At 38.7% G+C, this 23,568-nt stretch overlaps 1 protein-coding gene across 4 annotated transcripts in view; it reads right to left on the reverse strand.

Annotated features, from left to right (window-relative positions):
* Positions 1-22,650, reverse strand: part of TANK (TRAF family member associated NFKB activator) — a 30,187-nt gene extending 7,537 nt beyond the window's left edge. For 3 of the 4 annotated variants that reach the window (XM_053982005.1, XM_053982004.1, XM_053982006.1), the window contains exons 1-8: positions 22,584-22,650; positions 17,777-17,923; positions 14,586-14,694; positions 13,637-13,746; positions 5,921-6,100; positions 4,592-4,662; positions 2,331-2,449; positions 98-678 (exon numbers count right to left, since the gene is read on the reverse strand). In XM_053982005.1, coding sequence (XP_053837980.1) covers positions 98-678; positions 2,331-2,449; positions 4,592-4,662; positions 5,921-6,100; positions 13,637-13,746; positions 14,586-14,694; positions 17,777-17,875 — 1,269 coding nt within the window. In that variant the 5' untranslated portion in view covers positions 17,876-17,923; positions 22,584-22,650. The remainder of the gene's footprint in view (positions 1-97; positions 679-2,330; positions 2,450-4,591; positions 4,663-5,920; positions 6,101-13,636; positions 13,747-14,585; positions 14,695-17,776; positions 17,924-22,583) is intronic. The other variant, XM_053982007.1, reaches the window with a different exon arrangement.
* Positions 22,651-23,568: the final 918 nt, after the last annotated feature.

Here is a 23,568-nt window from a genome sequence, read left to right on the forward strand (position 1 = left end):
CTTAGAGAATATATTAATCCAGTCTCAAAAATTTTTGCAAAATGGGTGTCTGAATCATTATAATTTTTTGAAATGTAGAATATTTATAGAAAGATACCTGATGAGGACCTCTGACGGTTGTTCCAGCAGCTTCTAAAGGAAAAATTACTTCAGGTACACCCTGGTTTGTGTGCTTAGGTACAAATGTGAAACCACTGTCTGTTGTTTTTAAACATGGTTTGTCACAGATATTTTCTATGGACATCTTTGCATGATCTGAGGGGTTTGTTTTGTCAACAGTAGTTAAACTTTGTAAAGCTGAGGTCATGAGATCAATGCCATGAGCTTCAAATGAGTTAGGTTCCAATTTACTGAGGTTAACAGCACAGTCTCTGTGCTCCAAGTTAAAATGATGATCTTGAAGCATGTTTTCAGATATACCAGTACAAGGAACTGTTGGTTTTTCCTGAGTGCTCTGCAAGAAAGCAGAGTCATTGTCTGTAGGTGGAAACTTGACATTAAATTTAGAAAGTGATTCTACAGAGTTGTTGTCCTCATCTTGGCCCACTCCTCTTGGTGTGATAGATGTGATGCATGATGCACCTCTATTTATATCCTTTATAACCCGAGGCTTAAAAAGCTCTTCTGCTTGTTCATCAGTTTTATCTGTGCACTGTATTGGCATGGAAAACTGTATTTCTGTGAAGAAAGAATGAAGAAAATATTAAATAGTCCATTGAAATATAGATATTAAAAATGTGGTGCTGGTGTATTTTTTTTGTCTTCCTTCCCTGCTTTTTAAACTATTTTATCTTTAAAATCAGATTGAGTTGTAGTTCTCTTTCACAAACATTAGTTCTGACACAAAAACTATCAGAATAGAAATAAAAGGAAATATTCTCTTCTAGTAATTATATTTTTCTTTGATTTATGGCTATAAACATTTTCATTTTATTGAAAATTATGTTGTCCCATACTCTTAACACATACTTGCATATTCACTGAAGTGTTCTGGCAGAAATAGAAGCTGGAACCCAAACCACTTCACACAGTGCCAAGAACATGCTAGGCACTATGAGCACGATTTTAGAAGGTATTCAGGTACCCAACTCCCACTGGTTTCCAAATTAGTTAAATATTTAAACTGAATAGCTATTCAGAAATGGGACCACGTTTTCCCTTTGTTTCAAGAATTCGTCCTTCATTTTTGGCACTATATTAATAAAAATGGTAATGGTTACTCCTAACCAGTTGAGAGAAAAACTTCAGTAAAACTGATTGTACAGCAGCTTCTGACAGTGGAACACAGAAGTAACAAATCAGACATTAAATCTATATTACTTTTGTCATGTATACCTTTACACACAGTTGATTTAAGCACTTCTTTTATATCTACATGGCTTACATCATGTATGGCTTTTCACACAGTTGAGTTAGGCACTTTGTTGGGAATCAAAACCATTCTTGTAAAGTAAGTTGCCAAACACACTTCCTCCAAAATTCCCACCTCCAAATAATGAAGTTATTAGCATACAAACAGACTACCACAATGCAGTTTAGACAGAGCAATTTGAAGCAACAAGATACCTGTTAGCACTTAATGTAACAAAACTTCAGTAATGGATGACCTAAATTAAAATGTGCTGAAATCAGCATATTTTGCTTCAGCTGTATGCATTTGGCAGGTGTTTATTGAAATCACTTTATAAGAGTCTTATCCTACTATTAGGAAAAGTTAGTAGAGAATACCCATAGTAGCTTACATTGTATTAAAAGTAAGCATTAGCAGAACCAGACATTCAGGATCTCTCACAGTTTCAAAACAAATCAAGCCTTCCCTTTGTTTTCAGGAAGTGTTGGATTAAGCTCTTGTCCCATATAAAAAAACAGTATTTAAAAGTCTGCACAAGGAAGTCTAGAAAATAAGTCCTCTGACTCTCCTCAGTCCTGCAGTTTTCCTCTAACAGATATGGGGCTAGAGGCATTCATAGCAGACATCTTTTGAACTGACAGCTAAATTAAAAGCAAGCAAGTGCTGTCATTCACACAGTATGATGGGATATCACATGTAGTAAGTGCCTGCCTCTCACTCCAAGGGACAAAACAATTACAAGAGCCATTGATGTGATGACTGTCTTTTATAGCATGTGATTTGGAGCATTCGTCATAGAATGCCAAAACTGGCGGTGCGTTTTCTTGGTGAAATACTGAGCACCATGTGAACAGACTTGAAAAAGGCAGATGGTAAACAGTGGAAGTACTTCTATGTATGTGTAATTTGCAGTATTTTCAAATATAAAGCAAAGCTTTCAAACAGTTGAATCACAATAAGAGCTTAAGTATGATATTACCAGTTTCAGGTTCTGGCTTTATCTTAAATATACTCAGTTGGTCTGTTTGTTCTCTGGCTAGCATACATATTCGATGACACTCTTCTTTCATGTCCTGGAAAATAGTCTCCAGATTCTCTCTGGAAGATCAAAATTGTAAATTAAAGAGTCAACCAATTCAGCTTGTTGTGTCCTTTAATCTAGTCACACACACAAACCAGAGAAAAACAATAGTATAAGCTACTTTTCTTGGATATCTTGTTTCTCAACATATGCATACATATTTTTGTTCTCCTCAGTAAAAGCAAGCAAAAAAAGGAAAAGGAAATGTTGTCAAAGAGTTGTTTAGTCCTATCATACACATATATATTTGAACATAGGAACTGACCCTGCAAGGATCACCCCCAAAAATCCAGCCTTTCAGTTCTTTCAGTCTTTCAGGTATTTTGTGGAAGAGTTTATCTTTCCCAAGGGTACTGTTTCCACCTCAGTTCTAGGGAAAATAAGATGCTGCCACTATGAACATTTATTCTTTGCTGTCGTTGCCAGTGCATTTCAGGCTGTAGAAGGAACACACAAGCATTTGTTATGGCTCTTTCTTTCTCTGTCTACCTGGAATTTTGGGGAGGAGTTTGTGAACTCATTCCCTCTGGTTTCATACAATATGATATGACTTTTCTTTTTATTCTGAGAGATTTATTGTATTATATCTCTTCCAGAGTATCATATGGGAATCTGATATTTAGTTATCTGCACTGAGAATGGCAAAAATAGTTCATGCTGGTGTGAGTTTATTTCCCCAAAGGCACTGTTATTTAGTTACTGATGCATCCATAAAATTCCACTGTGAAATTTTGATAAACTTGCTGAGTAATTTATATTTTTAAGCAAAATATAATGGATTTTATAAAATGAACTTCAAAGATGAAAAAGTGGAGTTGGATTTGTGTTCTCTTTTCTATCTTTTCATCAAAAGATCTCAAAAGGGATTTTTCTTTAATCCAGTGAATTGTTTTCCTTTTTATGGCTTATTCATACAGAATTCTGACTGTGTTCCTACTTCTGTTGTGTTTCTCTTTCTGAAGACACAGATCTCTATTTGTATCTCATTTGAAAAAAAGATCTACAGAAGTAGTTAAAGTTACTACTCTTAATACATTCTGATGATTTTCCAGATGTTTTGATAAATAAGAAATAAAAAAAATTAAAGTTTCTATTCAGAACTTTAAAATATAGCTATGATTAGATGAAGTAGTCTTAATTTGCTAGACATTTGTGATACTATAATCTTACTAGTGTAAGATTACCAGCAATCTTACCAGTCACATACCTCTTTCCAAGAAAACAGTAAAGTAAGGAAGCTATTTGAGAGCAGGGGGACAGAAGACAGGTAAAGGTTTTTCATTTTTTAGATATAAATCAAAAAGACCAGTGTTTCTCACATTACAGTCTTATTTCCTCTCTTTCATATCATAAAAGAGTAGTGAGCTAGACTAAAGATCCACGTGGTTTACCTAGCCTATGTATGGGAGTGGTCAAAAGCAAATGCCTAGGCAAGAGAATAAGAAAGCAAGAAATTGATACTTTCCCTTAATACTTCCCTAATCTCATCTTAGTGAGTCTTCTATTGGACTCACAACAAACTTTAACAAAGTTGTTAAAAGTGGCATTACTGGCTATCCTATGAAAAATGCAAACCTAAGACTTTGTTCAATATTTTTCTGAAATTACTGGCAGAAGAAGAAATCTACTGCTTTGACGCCTCGGTCATAACAGGGACTTGCTGCCTTCAGCTTACAGATCAACTTGGTTTCAAACCATCTAATTTGGGATGGATCAGGCCAAGAATTATTTCTTCATGCTGCCTATCAGAGCACTTCCTGGCAACACAGGAGGCTCCTGTGCTGTGCTGCCATCAGTTAATCTATAATGGCTGTACATTCCTGTCCAGAAGATTTAATGCAAGGCAGTTAATGCTTATCCAAACCCCAGCATTAACATCCACTGCCATTTCCCAGAGTTTAACCTCCTGCTGAACCGAGTGGCTATCTTTCTCCCTCCCAGCTTAGCCCTCCACACTTGTAAAGGCCTAGCTATGATTCCACATAGTTGTTGGCTCTATTATCTTCCTGCATTAGCTCTTTGACCTTTGATGCTGCCCCCTCCCAACTCCCTGCCCAGCCAGTTCTTAAAGTAATGCGTAGAAAAGAGGGCAATAGCTGGCCTTACTTAATTGCAGAAAAGCCAAGAGCAAATTTGAAAAATGCTGCAGAAGTATTTACCTTTCAGGTGAAATACCAGAGATCCCTAGAGATAATTCAGGCTTATCTGGAACAACTTTCTTACTTTTCACCTTGAAGTAAAATATGAAAATATTGAGCATGTTAGCATATTAATTTTGCTCTTCACCTTCATATGAATAAAAATGTCACGGGGTCCTTTACCTAGTCCTGTTGAAAGCTCTCAAAGCATTGTCAAAATGACAAAAGCAGTTTGTGTGAAATTGCTAGTTCCTTTTAGGTTAACTTATTAACTCAATGTGGCATTTCTCTGTTCATACTCCCTTGAAAGGGAACTAGTTCTAAGAATATTGCTTGATGGTAATTATTTTCAGTCATGTGTAAGGTAAGATTCTGTCTTTTGTATTAGCTTGTTACCCGGCTATTTTACCTCTTAAAAATCAATTTATTCACTGAAAATTTCAATGAACACATTGGAAGCTAATATGTCAGGAGTTCTAGCAGTTTTTAAAATAAGTTATTAACTTTGACTACCACCGTGTGGTTCATTCCAGTATTACATAGTTTTACATCTGCCAGGCATTAAGGGAAGTTTTCATAATAACCAGTCACTAAGCTGCAGTTCCACTAGAGCTACATTACCAGATGGCCTGAGTAGTTCATATGTGCTCCAAGTCAGACACGAACTTGAGCATGCCTGCCAAATCAGCTGATTTCAAAGATGTCTAAGCTTAGAAATCTGTATAAACTGATCCATTGCCTATAACCACAGGCGTGTCTTACCTGTAAGGCTGAAGTGCAGCTGCAGCTCCTGTAGATGCATTGGAGCTGCCTTACACCCAGCAACACAGGATACAAGTCCTTGCCACAGCAAACGAAGCAATTCTTAGGAGGTTTAATAGCAACAAGTTCTGTGTTGCTGTGCTCCTATGCTTACCTGTGTTCACTTTAAATCAGGTAGCTAATATGTGTATACATGGTTAGATTCACATCAATGACTGCACTCCAGCTATCCCACAAGGACAGAATAGCACCCTGGATGCTATTCTGTAACAAAAACAGGGTGGCATAAAAATAAAAAAATCAACTCAGTTTTGGTGAAAACTTCCAACAGAAAATTATAAATCAGAAATGCTAATCTGGAGTTTTGACAAATATGAAAATTTTCAATACATACCATAAAATAATTAACACACCAACTAACCAATAAGTATTTAATGGTGTTCCCTATGTGTTTTGTATAATTTGACCATTTCCTAGTAATTATAGAATGATGAAATTTAAAACAAATTTATCAGAATAATTAGTATGCATTCCAAACATTCAATGTTTGTCTTTTTTATTTTATCTCTACTTGCTTTCTTATCTTACCTCCCTTTTATACGTTGGTGTCTGCATACCCTTTTGTACTTCATTTAATTCTTGCAATTTGCTTTCCAGATTCCTTATTTTATCATCTTGATTGGAAATAATACATAAAAGCTTCCTTTCCTTTTGATTGCTTTTGTCCTCAAGTTGCTTCAATTTCATGCTCGCACTGTCTAACTGTTCCTAAAAAATAATTTTAGAAACACCAGTACAATTAATAAGTTTGAGGCTTGTGGAATATCACTATTCAGCAGTCTATAATAAGCTAAATGTAGGTTTTGCATCATAAGGAAGGGTCAGTCTTGTTTATTATGTTAATGATTTTCAATTGATAGTAAAGATCTTCTACCACTACACATAGCTGTAACTCATCATAGGTGATTACTCTAAACAACTGTATTTTCTGAATTTCTGAAAGTTGTATTAGTGTTTATACAAAATGAAGACACTTTCTCGGTTCACTTACTGTATCATTTACATTAACATTTTATGTATAATATTTTCCATATATGATACATAAAATAGTATTTCATTAATTTCAATCTTATACCATTTTGAACATGGTGATGATTCTGCAAATTGAGCAAAGCCAAGAACACAATCACACAGTCACAGAATCCTAGAATATCTCCAATTGCAAGGGGCCCATATGGATCAAGTCCAACTCCCTGCTCCTCGCAGGACTACATAAACCTAAACCACCGAACTAAGAGCATTGTCCAGACACTCTTCGAATTCTCAGAGGCTCGGTGCCATGATGGCTTCCCTGGAGAGCCTGTTCCAGTGACCAACAACGGGCTCAGTGAAGGACCCTTTCCTAACGTCCAACCTGAGTTTCCCCTGATGTGGCTTCATTCTGTTGCCTCGTGTCCTGTTGCTGCTCACCAGAGAGGAGAGCAGCACCTCCCCGTCCACCGCCACCCTTGAGGGAATCCTCAACTGCGATGAGGTCACCCCTGAGCCTTCTCTTTTCCAGGCCCAACAAACAAGTGACCTCAGCTGCTTCTCCTAATTCTTGTCTTCAAAATTTTTCACCATCTTGGTCACCCTCCTCTGGACACACTCTAATAGTTTGATGTCTTTTCTGTGGCACCCAAAACTGCACACAGGGCTCGAGGTGGGGCTACAGCATTGCAGAGCAGAGTGGGACAACCCCATCCCTTGCCTGGCTCGCAATGCTGTGCCTGATGGCCCCCAGGGCAGTTGGCCCTTTTGGCTGCCAAGGCACACTGTTGACTCCTATCAACTTGCCATCAACCCAAACTGCAGGTCTCTTTCTGTAGAGCTGCTCTCTAGCCTCTCATCCTCCAATCTTTATGTATAACCATGATTGTATTGCAGATATTTCAGTCCTATAAAGATTTGTGGAATAAAAAGCCCTGGCTGCTGTCACTTGTATGATCCATTTAGTAATTCATGGAACTTTTAACTATGTGGGATTTTTGTGGAATAAAGAAGAAAAAAACAAATAATTTTTTAATATGCTCAAAGATAGTAGTTGCAAAAATCTTCAAGAAACAACCAACATTTAAAAACTGCTACTATAAAAACCTTATAGCTGTTAAGTTTATGAAATCTAGGGAACTGTATCAAGTGTCACAGAAAATGTCCCCAAGCCCCATGATTATCTCTGCAAGAGAAGTAAGCCCCAAGGGTTAACACTTAAAGAAGAATGTAAGTGAAATGCAGTTAAATAGTCTGTAGACAGGTAGGGTAAGATGAAGAGGAAAGGAGCAACTAAGTGCTTTTTCAAGATATTTTGTTTTATTTTCAAATGGAACTTATGTAGGGTGAGGGTGTGCATTTGGAGATGCGGAAGGTAGGGGCTACCCCACTAGACAAAGACACCCATGCAGGGATAGGTCCAGAGCTGCTTTACCAAGACACCAGCTGGCTAAGCGTGGATGTGTGTACATGCAGCTGACACAACTATTTAGCCTCAAAAAGTTATACTAGCTAGATAAAAAAGAAAAACCTGCAGAAAAATAGCTATGAAGGCATTGGTTTATAGTCTCAATTGCAACTTTGAATAGCAAATCTACAGTAAGAGCCTCAATGCAACTCCAGACTTGGGTGGCATCTTAAAGATCCAGATTAAGCCTCTTCAGCTCAGTGACTTCAAAATATTGTCTAAAAACGGCATGTTTCAATCCCAGCAAAACTCCTTAATCCTAACTTTGCATTTCTGACAAGTCAAATTCAATTTCCCATTTAAATATAAGGTAAGGGGATACAGCTTTTTCTGTTTTCCTTCATCATTATTTGCTGTTAATCCAAACACCTAGGAAAAAGCTTTCATCAAAGGTAACACTTGCCCTTGAGGAACAATTGTATCTTAAGGACAGTAAAATAACTTACTGAACCTGTGATACAGCATAATCTATCTCTTTGAGACTATTACAGCTCCAATTCACGTGTGGCTTTCAAAGGCCCTCCGAGAACTGGAGACCCTGCAGTAATGGCCAGTAGCTCTCCTCCATTTCTCCTACATCTTCAGGAAGTGAGGAAAAGATTTAAGCAAGCACTGAAAAAAGCCACATGAGAAGAGCCATGCAACATGTTAAACATGTTAAATGTTACTGATGGAAATCATCATTCTTGAGCACAATCAGGATACCAGGAAAAACACTGGAGAAACAATTACACCTTTTGGGATCTTTCAATAATACAACCCTTCACAGTTTGATGATCTTAAGAGTTTCCAATACTGTGCCTGGTGGTTTGCAATTATCTGGTAATAACCCTTCTAAACTGGCTAAAGATTACAAAGCTAATGCTTGATAAACTTCATAAACTTTATAAATACGTCACACAGGTCATACCTGCTCACTTAAGTATGTGGCAACACAATGGATCTTTTAAGCACGCTGGTATTAGCTGTCAGCAAAGTGGTCATATATGTGTTATGAACAGATCAGTATCTTTTTTTTTTTGCAGAGACTTTATAGGATCAGAGGATAACTGAAATTGGAAGGGACTTCCAGGATTCTCTAATTTCTAATCAAATCAGGGTCAGTTACAATATCTGATCAGGTTACTCATTTTGGCCTTGAATTTCCCAAGGATGAAGACTGCACTTTTCCCATGTCTGTCCTCATGGTGAAATATTTTCCCCTATGTTCAGTTTAACCTTTCCTGTTCCATCTTCCCATTGTCTCTTACCCTCCTGCCCCTTATCAACTGATGCCTTAAGTTTTAACTTTCATATTTTCCAGATTCTGCACTGCATTAGTATGTAACTCTGAACTTCATATAAAGTATTAACAAGTTCTCTTCACAGTTTCATTAGACTAAACAATCTTTTTTCAGCCTGAGAACCAAGGACACCGTTGCAGCTTCAGGCCCAAAAAGTGTAAACAATGGCAAATTGAGGAGAGCAATCTGGGAGGATGGGACTTCATAACCTGAAGCTGTAACTGGACAATTAACCCCAGTATGTAAATGGACCAAAACTTAGAAAAGTGCGAAAACTCGTGGTTGGGGTCCATCTTGAGTGGAGCCATGGCTGGGCTCTTGTACTGCCCAAGGTGTGTCCTTTAAAGGCCTTTTAATAAATACCTACTTTATTCCCTTTATTCCTTTAACACTGTCTAGCCTCTGTTCTAGGCAGCCTCTCTAGGCATCAGCAACACCATTAAGAGCCTGGCTCCATCTGCCTGATAACCTGAATGTAGGTATTGGAACGCTATTAACTTTCCCTGATGCCACCTTTTCTCCAGGTTGGACAAGAGCAGTTTTTGCACCTTCTCATGGGATATGTACTCCAGCCCCCAGTTAGCTCAGTGGGGCTTCTGCTGAACTCACTGCAGTTTGTCAATGTTTTTCCTGTACTGGAGGTCCCTAAGCCCAATGTAGCATTCCAGATGCAGTCCAATGAACACTGAATAGAGGGAGATACTTCCCTGGCTGTGCTAGCTGTGCTCCTGTTAATACAGCACAGGGAGCTGTTGCCCTTCTTTTCTGTAAGGACATGCTGCTGGCTCATGCTCAGCTTGCTGTCTAACAAGATCCCAGCTCTTTTCCAGCTCCGCAGCCAGTCAGCCCCCAGACTGCACTGCAGCAAAGGCAGGTCCCTTTATTTTTCCCTGAAGTGTGCTATAAAGGCCGGTTTCAGTGGTGTCCTAAAACTAACAAATGGTCAGGTAGTTTCAAGGAAAAACACAATTCAACTGATGAACTGTAAGTGGTCTCAAGGAATATTAACTGTGACTTTTAACAGTTTCTCCACAAACTCTTCTCTGTATTGGGCACAGAGAGATTAAACAGATGAAGCAATAAGAGAAAAGGCTATCAGAATCAGAATTTCTTATATTAGAGCCTAATCTTACTGCATACATCGTACCAGCAGCAAAGAACAGCTAAAAACACAATATTATCAGCCAGCAAAAAAATCAAGTACAGCTTTCTTTGCATTAAAGATAGGAAACAAAGTGGCACCAGGGAAGCTGGTATGTACTGGAACATGGAAATTCACGAGACTGCAGCAGTAGCTGCTCTTATGTCCTGCACAAAAGAGCTAAATATTTATTGCAGGATGAAGAGTTTTGTATAGGATTTGTATCATTCATTCCTGACACAGAGCTTCTTCCTCCTTTTCATGGCACAAGATGCTCTTGACAAATTCCAGACAGTGTTTAATACTGAGATTCTTGAACCAGCAAAATGGGATCATAAGCACGTTTTCTTGTCACAGGAGTTGACTTTAGCTTCATGTCTTATTAAGTTCACAAGGATCCTCATGTCTGATTGTACAAAAAAGTAGAAGCTTGACATTGTCTCATCTCTAAGGCTTTTGGTTTGCTGCATAGCTTTGGCTCTGAGACAGTGGCTGGATCCCAGTTCTTCCTACTTAATAAAATTTAGCCAGGTCTCAAAACTAGGCAGCAATACAGACACCTTTGGTCTTCTCAAGCAGAGGGCTGAAAAATTCTGGTAATGTTGTATATAGTTGGGAACTGAACACCAAGCCAATCTGGCCCACTTACTTCTTTCAGTGAAAACAAATGTGAACAAAAAAAATCCCACTGTTTTTTTATGACACACAGGCAACAGACCTTGACAATAGCATAGAAATACACAGATATGGCCACCTACTAGAAAACAAAGAAAAGCTAGCTCCTCTCTCACTTTAAACCTCTAAAATTCAAGCTCTAATCATGCATCTATTACAATCAATTCAGGATTTCTATTAACTTTACTGCAGGACAGAATACAGTCCACTGAAAAATCCCACTGGACTTAGCAAATGACAGTTTCAAAAGGTTACAATAAACCCAAGCATCTTATGCCACAGGAGAGACTCTGAATTTCAAGGACAATGTAGAGGATAATTGCTGTAGGAAAAATTTATTTGGTTTAGAGCAGATTGTGGATAGAATATGATTAGAAAAATACAGGCTTTCAAATAGAATATTCAAACTTCCAAATTTCAATACCTGAAAAAGCCAATACTTTATTGAATTATGTAAAAGAAAACTATACTGGATCAGTGACAGGATGGTGGATTTTCAGTTTAAGAGATGTCAAAATATGACATCTGGGGAAAAAAAAGTACAAGAAAACAGGAGACATTCATGATCTATCTGTTAATTCCCAGATCTTCTTAGTAATAGTTTCCATCTATTTATTAACTCTCAACAGATGTCTCTTCCACGGAGTTGTCCAATTTTCCCTTGAAGCATGAATTCCACTGGCTTACTGTTTTTTTTTTTGTTTTTATTCAATAAAATGATAACTTGTGCAGAGACACTGCTGTATGTCTTCACTTGTAGCCACGAATTGCATGGCCAAGACACAGCCAGAGCTAGTACAAGTGTGTGTGCCTGTGCTGTGCTGTCTGGACATTTTTGTATCACTCTTGTCAGATAAGTGCAAGTTTACTAGACACAATAACAAACATTAGGGTCCTCCTTGCATTGGAAGGATGGTGTAAATACATCCATGTGCCTCTGCAGAAGGCAGCCTTTGTCCAGTCAAACATACTTTCTCAAGCTCCATGCTTTTTTCCCAGTTACAGGAACAGAGAATTGCCCAATTTTGCATGGGTTTAAATCTCTACACATCCCCTCTAAAAAGACCTTATTTGAATAGCAATGTCCCTGGGTTTAAATGCACCACCATGCAGACAGACTCATATAGTTCATTCTGCATGGAGGTATTTCAGAAATATTTTTGTTCATGGAATAGAGGAAGCAAAATTCAGGTGAAATACCTGTTGCTGAGAGGTAACTGAAGTAACGGGCTATACAAAACAAATATGCAGATAAAGAAAATAACCTACATTCCATTAGGAAAATAGCTCCAGAAATAATGATTCCAGCTTCTCATGCATTGCCTATAATCTCCTCTAGAGATCACATTATTTCAGTGTTTCCCAATCAGGTGAGCAGGTAACACAGCTTCCTTTCATTCCTTACTCATTATATGACTAAGTTGCTTATAACTATTGTTCTTTAGTAAGCATTCTGAAAGAAGGCTAACTAGACTTGGTCAGATCTTCATGTGCAACCATAAGATATAATTTTTATCCAGCTCAAGAGAGCAAACTGCAAAAATATGCAAAGATATTCCATCAAAGAATTAACTCTCTAGCTATGTTTTAATCCAAGTAAGTGCAAAGATTAGGAAAGAAATGACATCTTATAATTACAGATTCTGGTGTAGAAAAATTATATAAAGACTTTATTTTAAATAGAAAAGGAGTGTATAGGAATATTTGCTGACAGTATGTTTAAAATGTTTGCAAAGACTTAGTCTCATATAAGATTCCTTCAGGATAACTAAGCAAGCACCAGTAATCCAACTTTTGATTTAATGGAATTGCATTTCTGATAAAAATGTGTTTCTGTGAATTTATCACAATTAATTTGTTTGTAGCTTAGGAAATAAATCCTGAAATTGATTCTTTTTAATTCTAACATCTGATTTCTCACAAGGGTCATTTTAAGACCCTTACAAAGTCTCTGCTATGGAGCTATGGAGATTCACATTCAAAAGTAAGAGACTTTCTGTTACAAGATAGCTCTCAAAAACCACAGTAAGATGATTTACAATAAGAACAATGCAACTTTGTGCATCTCTGTCACTGTCTTCTCTCAATATGTAAAATCCATTCAAGGCATTTCCCAGCTATTCTGGGCTATTACTTTTTTCTTATTCCTGTTACACTCAATAGGCTGTAATGAAAATCTTAATGTTACTTCAATGAGGAGAGGTAGAAGAGACATCATCTTAACACTGGCTATTTTAAAAACCCAAACAAATCAGCATCTCCAGAGCAATGGGTCATTTATTTCCTGCTCCACCATTTTTTGAGTGCAGATTCTCCATTTCTTGCAAAAATAGAGACCATTTGCAATGTGAAATGCTCTTGTAAGAAAGAAACAGCCCTTTTTTGGGTTTTGACAAGTTAAGAAATAAATAAGCAACTAAGTTCCTGCTTTATGATCAAAACTGTTCTGGAGAGCTTGATGGCCAAACAGAGATTTCACCGGGAAGGACCAAAGATAATGCTTAGTTCACCTAAACAGGCTGCAGTGGCACAACTTTGTGTGGCACACTTCATGTGTGGCATCTTATCTTCTTTCTGCCAGGGTCGGGATTAATGTGTGAGATGGTATTTCCTGTTCCGTTCAAAGGCACCCATAAAAATCTCACTTGTCTTTTAAGTTCTCAAAGTATAATCCCAGCACAAAAGTGAACTTACTGCAGGTGACATACCTTTAGGAGTTTTTCTCTTTGCTTTGCTATGTTCAGTTCAGACAGCTGCCTGAAAGGTAAGTTGGATGTTTCAATATCTTCATGCATCAGAATATAAGGATGCGCATTGCCTTAAATTAAAAAAAAAAAGCCACTGACTATCGCATTTTTCACAGTCAGCTTCTAAGTACAAGCAAAATTAAAAGAAGCTTATATTAATTTATTTATGTTCTTTGAGCAAGCCTTCATATTAAACAAGCAAGAGGTGCTAAATTCTGTGCTTGGAGACAATGCAAGACTAAATCGGCAATAAAGAAATGTACATGTACTCTTAGAAATAAAAGTCAGCCACTTTGCTAGTATTTATGAAAACCAGGAGTGTTAGGCTAGTGTGAATAAATATTTAATGAGCATGGCAGATTAACACATGGTTACTTTGACTCTTTTCTCTTATTTGTGTAATACAGTCAAACAGTGAAAAATTATCCATCAATGACTATTTGATCTGAAAGAGAATTACCTGCTTATAACGTTCTGGCTATGCAGTAAGATTAGTATCACAAGACTCATCTAACATAAAAGACATATAATCATAGCACTCACATCTAGAACAACCTGAGATAAACTTATTAAGAGGTAAGTGTAAAAATAATTATGTAATAATTATAAAAAAAATGTCATGAATGATTTGAACCCATATTTTTGTAACTTTTATTGGCTTCAGTGTAAGCAGATTCTACCTCTATAGAAAATCTCACCATTTCTTGCAGAGGATAAAGAGAGACCCCAGAAGTGTTGAAATTTATAAATAGATCTTGAAACGGCACATTTGTGTTAACTCTCACATTCACAGGAAAGTATGATACTCATTTGAAATATGTATATTGTAAAAACTGAAGCAACAAAGTCAGAACTATTCATCAGTGCAACACAGCATAAAAAGCAATCATGTGCAAACTGGAGTACATACCTCTATTAGCATTCAGAGCAGCCAACTGTGATTTCAGTTTTGCAATAATGCTGTTTTGAAGCTCTATCTTTTCCTGCTGTTCACGTATTTGCTGCGTGTAGTTTTCTGTCTGCAAATATAATTTAATTAGCATTAATCTTATTCTATTTTGACTAGGGGTCTCCTGTTTGGCATATAAAAAGCAGCTCTGATTTTTAAAGATAACAGTAGTTGTGGTCGTCTGTGTAAAAACCTTTGGCAAGTCCATCTTTGTGGGACTGTACTGATTAGAAAAGGTATTATAGGAAATAACCCCTGAGTTTTACAACACAGTGTTGTACACTGAGTTTTTTACAACAGCTGTGGCAGTTGTAAAGGGTAACTTTAAAGTTAGGATTCCTCATTTACAGATGTAGAATGCATCGGGCTCAAGTTCAAATTTTAATATTCTTCAGAATGCTTGTCAGTTTATCTATAGAAAAGAGTAATTTCCCCCCATATTTTCTAACAAATAATATAAATATAGGCTTTTAAAAAGATAGATTTTAAATGGAAAACATCAACATTGTTTATTCCATACAACAGATACTCTGTAAACCATTTTGACTGCCTATGAACAGTTTTGTACATTTCTTTGAATGCAGTGGACTAGTTTTTCTAACCTACATAATGGGGCTGGGGAGGAAGGTAAGCAAAAAGCCCCATCCTTTGTCTCCAATATTACAACTCATGCTACAAACAGGCCACACAGACTCCTTTAATAATACTGCTTATATTTCATCAAACTGTAAATTTTGTTAGACAGTCCATTAATTGAATGAATGGCCAGGTGGCAGGAAGATGCTAATATTCAAAACTATTATTTCATTAGCACATGCCTAATGCTGCAGTTACAGCAGTGCTAAAACAAGCAAGAAAACTTGTGAAATCCCAACAAGAAAACTTTCAGGAATGCACTGAATTTTTCTGAAATTAGGAATATGTCTATTACTGAACAGGTCACCACCTGCCACCATCTGGGACAAGACTCAGCATTGTTTTCACATCTATTCATAGTTTAGCTATAGTGCTATCTAATTCTCAAACCTCAGCCACATTTAAATTCTATACCCTCCTAATGTCCGCTGTGTTTGTCTGTAAAGCAGGCAGGAAAAAAATCCACAAGCAAAATTGATTTTAAAAGGCCAGGTAGTAGTTGTACTATGAGGTGATTTTTTGTTGTGTTTAAAAAAAAAAAAAGTGATCAAAGAGCAGTACACTCCAGCAGCTATAAGAGACCTCACGAAGCAGAAAAATCACTGAGAACCAAATTGAAAATGTACAACAGCAATGTCTTGTCAACACTTCTGTACAGAGCACAGACATGACAGCTAAAACAGACAGAAGAGAAGATGCTTTTGACAGCCAGTGTGCACAAATTATTCCTTGAGTCAGATGGCAGCAACAAGTTACCAACTAGAAGATCTGCATGACAACCAACCATCCATCTGTATCAAACACCATCTGGCCGAGATGACTCTGGCTTCTGTGTGCTTGACATGGCTCCCAGCTCTAGAGACTGGCAAAACAAGTGGCCTATCGGTAACTTAAGTAGTAAACTGTTAACAACAGCATGGTGGACAATCCAACAGTGTGTGGAGGCCACACAGTGAACAGAGGAAGTTACTAGAGTAAAGCACTGTACAAAGGTCATTCAAAAAACAGAGGAGTTTGGTTCAAAAAAAGCAACACAAATAATAAAACGCAAGTAATTTTAGTATCAACTCTTCTTGACAAAATACTTTTGTTCTCTTTTGAAATCACAAAATTCAACTACTGAAAGTTTGATTAGGACAAAGATTTAAACTGATAGTAATCCTTTATCAAAGGCTTTAAATTTTTAATTTCTGAACCAGTGAAAATGCAGAGAGCAATCTGGCAAGCATTTAGTTCACTTAGTACTGATGATCTCACACTTCTCTGGCTTTCTTGCATAGACCTTGGAAGGACTATCTCATCTTGTACTTGTGCCTTGTTTCTTGGTCAGAAGATTCTTTCATGTACTTTTAGATGATTTAGGTGTATTAACTTAACTGCCTTTCCTTCAAATAGTTCATAGCTCATCTTAAGAGACAGAATTTAAAAGATCCCTAACATTCTCAAATGTCTTGCCTTTTGTTAATCAGTTGCAATTTCAGTACAAAAATCACACTACTTATGCTTGTTATGTAAAGAAACCTCTACAGATTTACACCAGCACTGCTGCAAGGCTATGAATAGAGACAGACTGCACAGTGGATGATTGCCCACATGACTGACTTGAAATGTGTTTGTTCTGTGATGCCTTGGCTAGTTTCTTTTGCCATGCAAGGAGATAGCAAGATTGGGCCCAGATATCAGAATATTCTCTATTGGATCCTTCCCTGCTTCCAATTCTACTACAGCTCCATAACTTGACATGGAATATGGTTCATCGGCCCCTGAACAAAGTCCCAGCCTACCAGTCCTACTGAGTATCAGAAAGCCCTGTAGCAACAAAATCATTCAAGCCTTCCTGGAACAGAGATTCCACTCCTGGGCAGAATAGGCATGATAAAAAGACTATGACAAAGCCCAAACCTGATAGCCTTGAAATATGCTGTCCTACCTGAGAAGTTCTAGAAGAATTTAGACTGAACTAATGTTTTCTGCAACAGACTAACTAAAACTTCAAAGGTGCTTCTTACTGGTCAGAATGCCTCCAGAAACTTTCTGTTATTTAATTAAAAAATAAATGTACCCGTTATTTTTAAAAGAGGAATACTTATTCTAGCAACTTTCAGGTACATTTGTCACTAAGATTGTTTAATTTAAGCTATTTATATTAATAATATAAAAATTAATTTTTAAGAATGCAAATTAAATTCCAGAAAGTACTTTGTTAAAGTTAGGTAAATTTTATATAAATCTTTGCTGTATTTACATTAGAAGACTTCATTAGTCATCCAAAATAGACAATACTTTTCCAACCTTTAAAACTAATAAAAATACAATGTCAAAAGCCAGAAACCCACCTAAATTCAAAGCCTAATGAGTTACTTTGCAGCATACTGGCATGGTTTCATAATGGCAATTTCCAACTTTAACAGATGCACTAAAGTGTGCATAGCTAAAGTGAAACTGGTATCTACACGTACTACCATCCTCCATGGGAAGGATGGCTTTAAAGATAGAATTCAGATTCCAACACCTACTTTTTGCTGTAGTTCTTTCACAGCATGGTCCCTATCCATGCATGCTTGTCGATAGGCTTCGTAAGCTTTGTTAAGCTGCTCTCCAATGTTTTTGTCCATAATTCCCAATGTTGTTTCATCACTGGAAAGATGGTCAAGTTAACAGGCCTGAAATGTAATCAGAAGGAAAAAGAAAGAACACTTAGAAGCAGCAGTATATAACTAAACATATATATAGCATGACTTGTACCACTGTTGTATTCAACTGATACATGCAGTATGTTTGACCATTAACAGCATAGCTTGAACTATAGCTCTGTTCACCTCAACATTTAATTTCATGTCCAGGGATAGGTTTAAACAAAAGACAAACAAAAGCAACTTAACTCTTAATCCAATTCTGGATGTATAGAATGTGTAAATGCACCTGCAGTTAAAGTGTTTAAGACTAAGACTTAAAATTGGTGCAGATTAACAGTTACCTGATTTTATGTGATCTCCAAAAGTTTAACGTTTGCAAAATTGCGAAATAAAGACAGCATTAATGACCAAAGCTAAACTCAGCTTTTGGCATTGTGTGGAAAAATCATGCTATGAAAAGCCAGTGTCCAGAGACAGAGGATTCCTGCAACTGTATTCAAATAAAGGGAGGGAGAGTCCCTGGAGCACACACTCGTGGAATTTTCTCTCCTTTCAGAGGGCACAGCCTCATTTTATCCTAAACATCCGGCCATATGTCGCCCTCTTCCTTTCCCCGTTGGCTGAGGTACTAGGAAGATATTGCCTTCCCAGACTGCCTCCCACAAATCCCCCCTTGAACCTGTCATTTTACCCCAAAGTTCAGAAACTTGGGCTTGTAAGGACCCATTTGTCTGTTTCAGGAGTCAAACTGGGCTGTGCGACAAACCTGCTGCTTGAAGTTGGTAAAGACATTAAGATCCATTTCAAAGATCTTAACACCCATGGAATTGTTTGTAAAGACATTAGCACACATCTTTCTCATCAGCATTAAGAAATAATGAGAAATAATTAGAAATATAAAAACTCAATTAGGTCACACAAACCTATCCTATTCTGTGCTAAATTTGAAAATATCAACACAAGCTACCCTAAGGTAGAATTAAAAAAAAAATTATCTAAAAATCAGTGATACCAACCAGTATGAATTTTCAAGACTTGGAGCTTTTCTATCTATCTATCTATCTATCTATCTATCTATCTATCTATCTAGTATTTAAAGCACTGTGGACTGCCACTATCATCTCTCACTATCTCCTGGGATTATGCATAAACCACAAATACTACGAAAGAAAGTCACATGAGGATAAGCCCGGCAAGAAGAGTATAAGGGTAACTTGCCTTGGACACTGCTCAAAATTATGAAGATTGCAGCTTGAAGATTTTGTTAATGTTTCCTTGCTTTTGAATACATTCCCTATCATAGGGCTTGAATACAGAAATGTGGTCTGACTTTTCTAGAAGGTTCAAGAGAGTACTGTATGGACATCACACTTTTTTGTCCTGCAAATTTTATTTTACCGGTATGTTCCTACAGGAAAAGCAATTGTATCTCACCTCTGGCATGGCTGTACTTGAATAGCAGCAAAGCAAATTCTTTAACTACTTGGAATTTTTTAGGGATCCTTTGATGTCATAAATGTTACTGAAATCCAAGTTTATAAGTTTTGCAAAGAAGGCCTACAGTGTTTCACATTAAAGGCTTTGTTTGTTTTGACTTGTTTTGTTTTCCTAAACACCGGTAGTGTGTTCAATAGTTTATAATCCCTGACAGCGCATAGTGTCTCAAAGCATTGTTAGTACCACAGGCTACTTTCATTTACCTCCTTCCTCCCCCAAACAGTATCCCTTCAATAAACAGAATATTCATGCTACAACACATATCTGGGGCACACCTTTAACAAAATGGATAGGCTTTCTTTCCTTTTCAGATGAAGGACTGTTCTATGTAGTTCAATGAATAAAATAAGATATTATATCTGCCTTCACGGACAGGTGCTAAACTGCAGAAGGCATTGTTATAGCTGAAAGTGACTGGAAGTGTGTTCTCACAATCTTTAAACGCTTGTGAAGTTTGCATCAGTATTGATTTTGTACTCTTCTGAAATCCTCCACTGTTAACACCTTACCTAGTAAATGGCATACATATGACATAACTTCAAAAAATGAATGCAATGGGATCTAAGAAACTATGTTCAGCTTCTAATGGAGAGAATAGAGCTCAGCTCCATGTGACTCACAGTTCACAGAAAATGGAAGTTTTCATTTCATTCATGCAAACTCAAACCTCCATTTGAACAGCAATATTTAAAACTTATACCAAATTTCCAGCCTTTTAGTCATTCATTGTGACTGGGAACATTAACAAAGAGTGCTGCTGTCATTTGGACTGATGGTATCAAAAGTAAGTGATCCAACAGCCAGAACTATAGCACAGTGCCTGATTTTCTACTTGTTATGGAAAATTAACTTACTGGTAGCTCCCTAAACTTCAGACTCCGTGCAAAGAAAGCCCAGTGAAAGCCATTACTAGTGATACTATAAGATGGCATTTTAACTAGAAGAATTGGTCCTATATTCGCCCCATACCCTAGACATTCTTCTTTGACCTTACCCTTCCCTTTCCTCCAGCATGAGAAATCTTTCTGTAAACTGTATCAGTCAACCAATCCAGTTTAAAACTAAATACTAAATGTATTTTTGCTGCATTAGTTTTAATGCAGGTCAGAGCCACAGACCACTTCAAACGGCACGATAATACAAGGAAGCCTGCTCAGAGACAGAAATCAGCAATAGGCACACAGAACTCCTGCATTCAACAGCAGCACTGGCTTTGAATTGTAACACGAAGTCAGAGTTGTGTAACATTGTCACAAGTCTGCACTGAGAAGGATAGGCCAGCCTTCCCCATCTCTGGCCGTGCATTTCTGCTGCTTACTGGTACCGCTATCAGTACTTCTATGCTACACAGTTGAGTATGCCAAAGTAGCTCCCTACTTCCTCAAAAAAGCAACAACAAACCCCCTAAAAAAACCAACCTCGAAATTAAAACTGGAGCTAGCTCACTGCAAGGCTGCTGGAGCACTACTACCAGCACAAGGAGGCAGTGGGAACATGCGACTAGCCGTGGGCAGGACTGCCGCAGTCTAGATTTAGATTGGATTAAACTACTCTGTAGTCACACCCCGGGTTGCCTGCTGCTGGAATAAATAACTGCTTCTTATGTTATCTGTCTCATATCCAGAACTCCTTGCAGTCAGAAAAACTGGCTCACTTTCCTGCTTCTCCTCCATAGGCATCAATATTTATCAGGGAATTTGCCAACTGTTCCTTGTCATTTACCCTTCTCCCTGCATCCAATGAGGAGGAAAAAACTCCCTCCCAAGAGCCCTAATAAAAACCCCCAAAAACCAACAAACCAAAAAACCCCAACCCAAATATCCCCACTATTTTAATCAGTTATGATTAGTTATGCTGTATCCAAGTTGCAGCTGGAACATAATTCAGCTCAAAGCTGACAATCCCGATCTTTAGGAATTTACATTCTGGATATTCATTAGATCCTAAAGACTTTCACAATTATTACCAGCAATATGTAGTTAGCAGAAATGCAGCACTACAATATGCTGCATTTATTCTAACAGAGCAAGAAATAGAGGAAGAGTTTAGTTATAGAGGTTGTCCTGCAAGTCTGAATACCTGTGAGTGCTATGCTGCTGGAGCTATGGCAGTGACAACTGGAATTTCATATTTGAGTAAAGACTTGTATACTGGATAACCACTGGGTACAACTAACGTTTTAAGACAAACTTCTAAGCAAACAACAAATGAAACCTGCAGGTTATATTAAAATACTTGCTTAAATTCAGAAACATTTTGCTGATATAGGTAGGTGGTGGGAAGAAAAGAAGTAGTAATATGCATTTTCTTAGTCAAATGCCAAAAAAGCTCCAACACAAAGATTAGCAACATATTTCTGCTGCAATCCCAGCTCACAGCTCACTAGTTTTCATACTAGTTTTCATATTGCCTCAAAAACTACTTTAGATTATGAAAGGTTTTAGCTAATCATGTGTATATGTACTTTAATTCATAATACACTTTCCTACCTCTCATAGTTTAATGAGAGATGAGAACACAGGTGCCATCCAACCACAAGTACTCTACATATTTCTGCTCTCAAAACAGATTTTTCGATTGCTATATTTTCTAAGTTACACTGCCATCATCTTGGGAACTGGAAGTCTGTTGAGGTAATCATTTGTGAGATACTGAGAGCTCATTGAACTTTTTTGTGTTTTGTTTTTTCCCTGAGTTTTTTCTGAGTAGACACAATTCCTGCTTTGCCCGACGGCGGGACGTGTCGTTAACACAGCAGGAGCCCCTCATGGCACGGCAGCGTTAGAGCTGAGCAGCCCCTGTGCGCTCAGGGCTCGGGACGGCGAGTCCCGGAGCGCTGGGGCTCGCTCCCCCCGCCGCGCCGCCGCTGCCCGCGGGGGCAGCCGCCTCTTCCTGCTCCTGCGCTCGCCCGCCCGGGCCATCGCCTCCCGGCAGCGAGCCCGCTCATCCCGTCCCCCGATTCCCCGCTCCCGGTGCGCCTCCGCACGCAAACGACGCGGCCCCGGCCCCGCTCCCGAGCCGGGCCGAGAGGCGCCGAGGGGGAAGCGGCACCCTCGGGAGCGGGGGGCGGAAGCGCGGCCCGGGATCCCCGGCTCGGGATCCCCTGGTGCGCACTGCGGCCCCGGGCCGAGCCCCGCCGCTCCAGCGACAGCGCGAGGAGCGCGTGGTTTCCAAAGCGACTCAGACTTACGAGCGCCTCACGGAGCCCGCGGCCGCTCCCGGCACACGGCGCTCGCTCCTGCCCGGGCGCCTTAACCCAGGAACCAGAACCGACTTCCTGCCGTGCCTCTCCCCGCCCTGTGACGGGGCCCTGTCCGCGCCGGCCCCGGGTCGGGGCAGGGCAGGGCGGCGGCCACCGGAGCTGCGGGCTCGCGTAGGGACGGCACCTTCCTTGTCCGCCCCGCGCAAGGATGGGAGCCTGTCCGCTCGCCTCCGGCTGTCGGGCAGTGCCTCTCCTGTCTGGCTGCAGAAGACCGCTCAAGCAACCTCTGTGCTGCCCCCGAAGTCCACAGCCCTTTCCTATTTCTGTCTTTCCATGACTTGGGGTGATTTGTAAATAACAGTAGTTACATTTGTAATATACTTTTCATGCTCAGCGTAGTTTCTCTCTGAAGGGTCTGTTGTAGTTTACTACTGAGGCGTTTCCATGCCTGCGTTTATTTAATGCAGGCGATGAATACTATAGGTAAGATTATAATGGAAACATACGGTTTTAATTTTGCTACTGCTACAAGCCCTTCTCTCTTTAGGTCACGTTACAAATTTTTTTCCTGAAGGTGTGTAGGAGGATGGGAGCTGATGGAAGAACACGAGGCATTTGTATATACTTGCCCAGGATACCGTCACAGAGCCAGCGACAGAGAAGCACTACAGATTTTGAATTCATCTCGGCTGTCTCTGAACCCTAGTGAATATATGCATGCAGCCGAGCTGCGGTGTTTCTTCTAGGGCAGAGCTTTTTGCTTTGCCCACTCATGGATCAGAACTTGCATTCTAGCTATTACAACCTACCTACCCTGGGCGCCTGCCCTTGGAAGCTTGAGGACTGAGCTCAAACGTCGCCATAAAAATAGTAGCCAAGTGTTGCTTTCTGTGGTCTTTTGAAGATTATTTTTATTATAATTTATCTTTCCTGTAAAGTCCTTAGCAACTCTTTTGGTCTGTTTTGGCCTGTA

This window comes from Vidua macroura, chromosome 7 (genome assembly GCF_024509145.1).
Source record: "Vidua macroura isolate BioBank_ID:100142 chromosome 7, ASM2450914v1, whole genome shotgun sequence".
Classification (NCBI taxonomy): domain Eukaryota; kingdom Metazoa; phylum Chordata; class Aves; order Passeriformes; family Viduidae; genus Vidua; species Vidua macroura.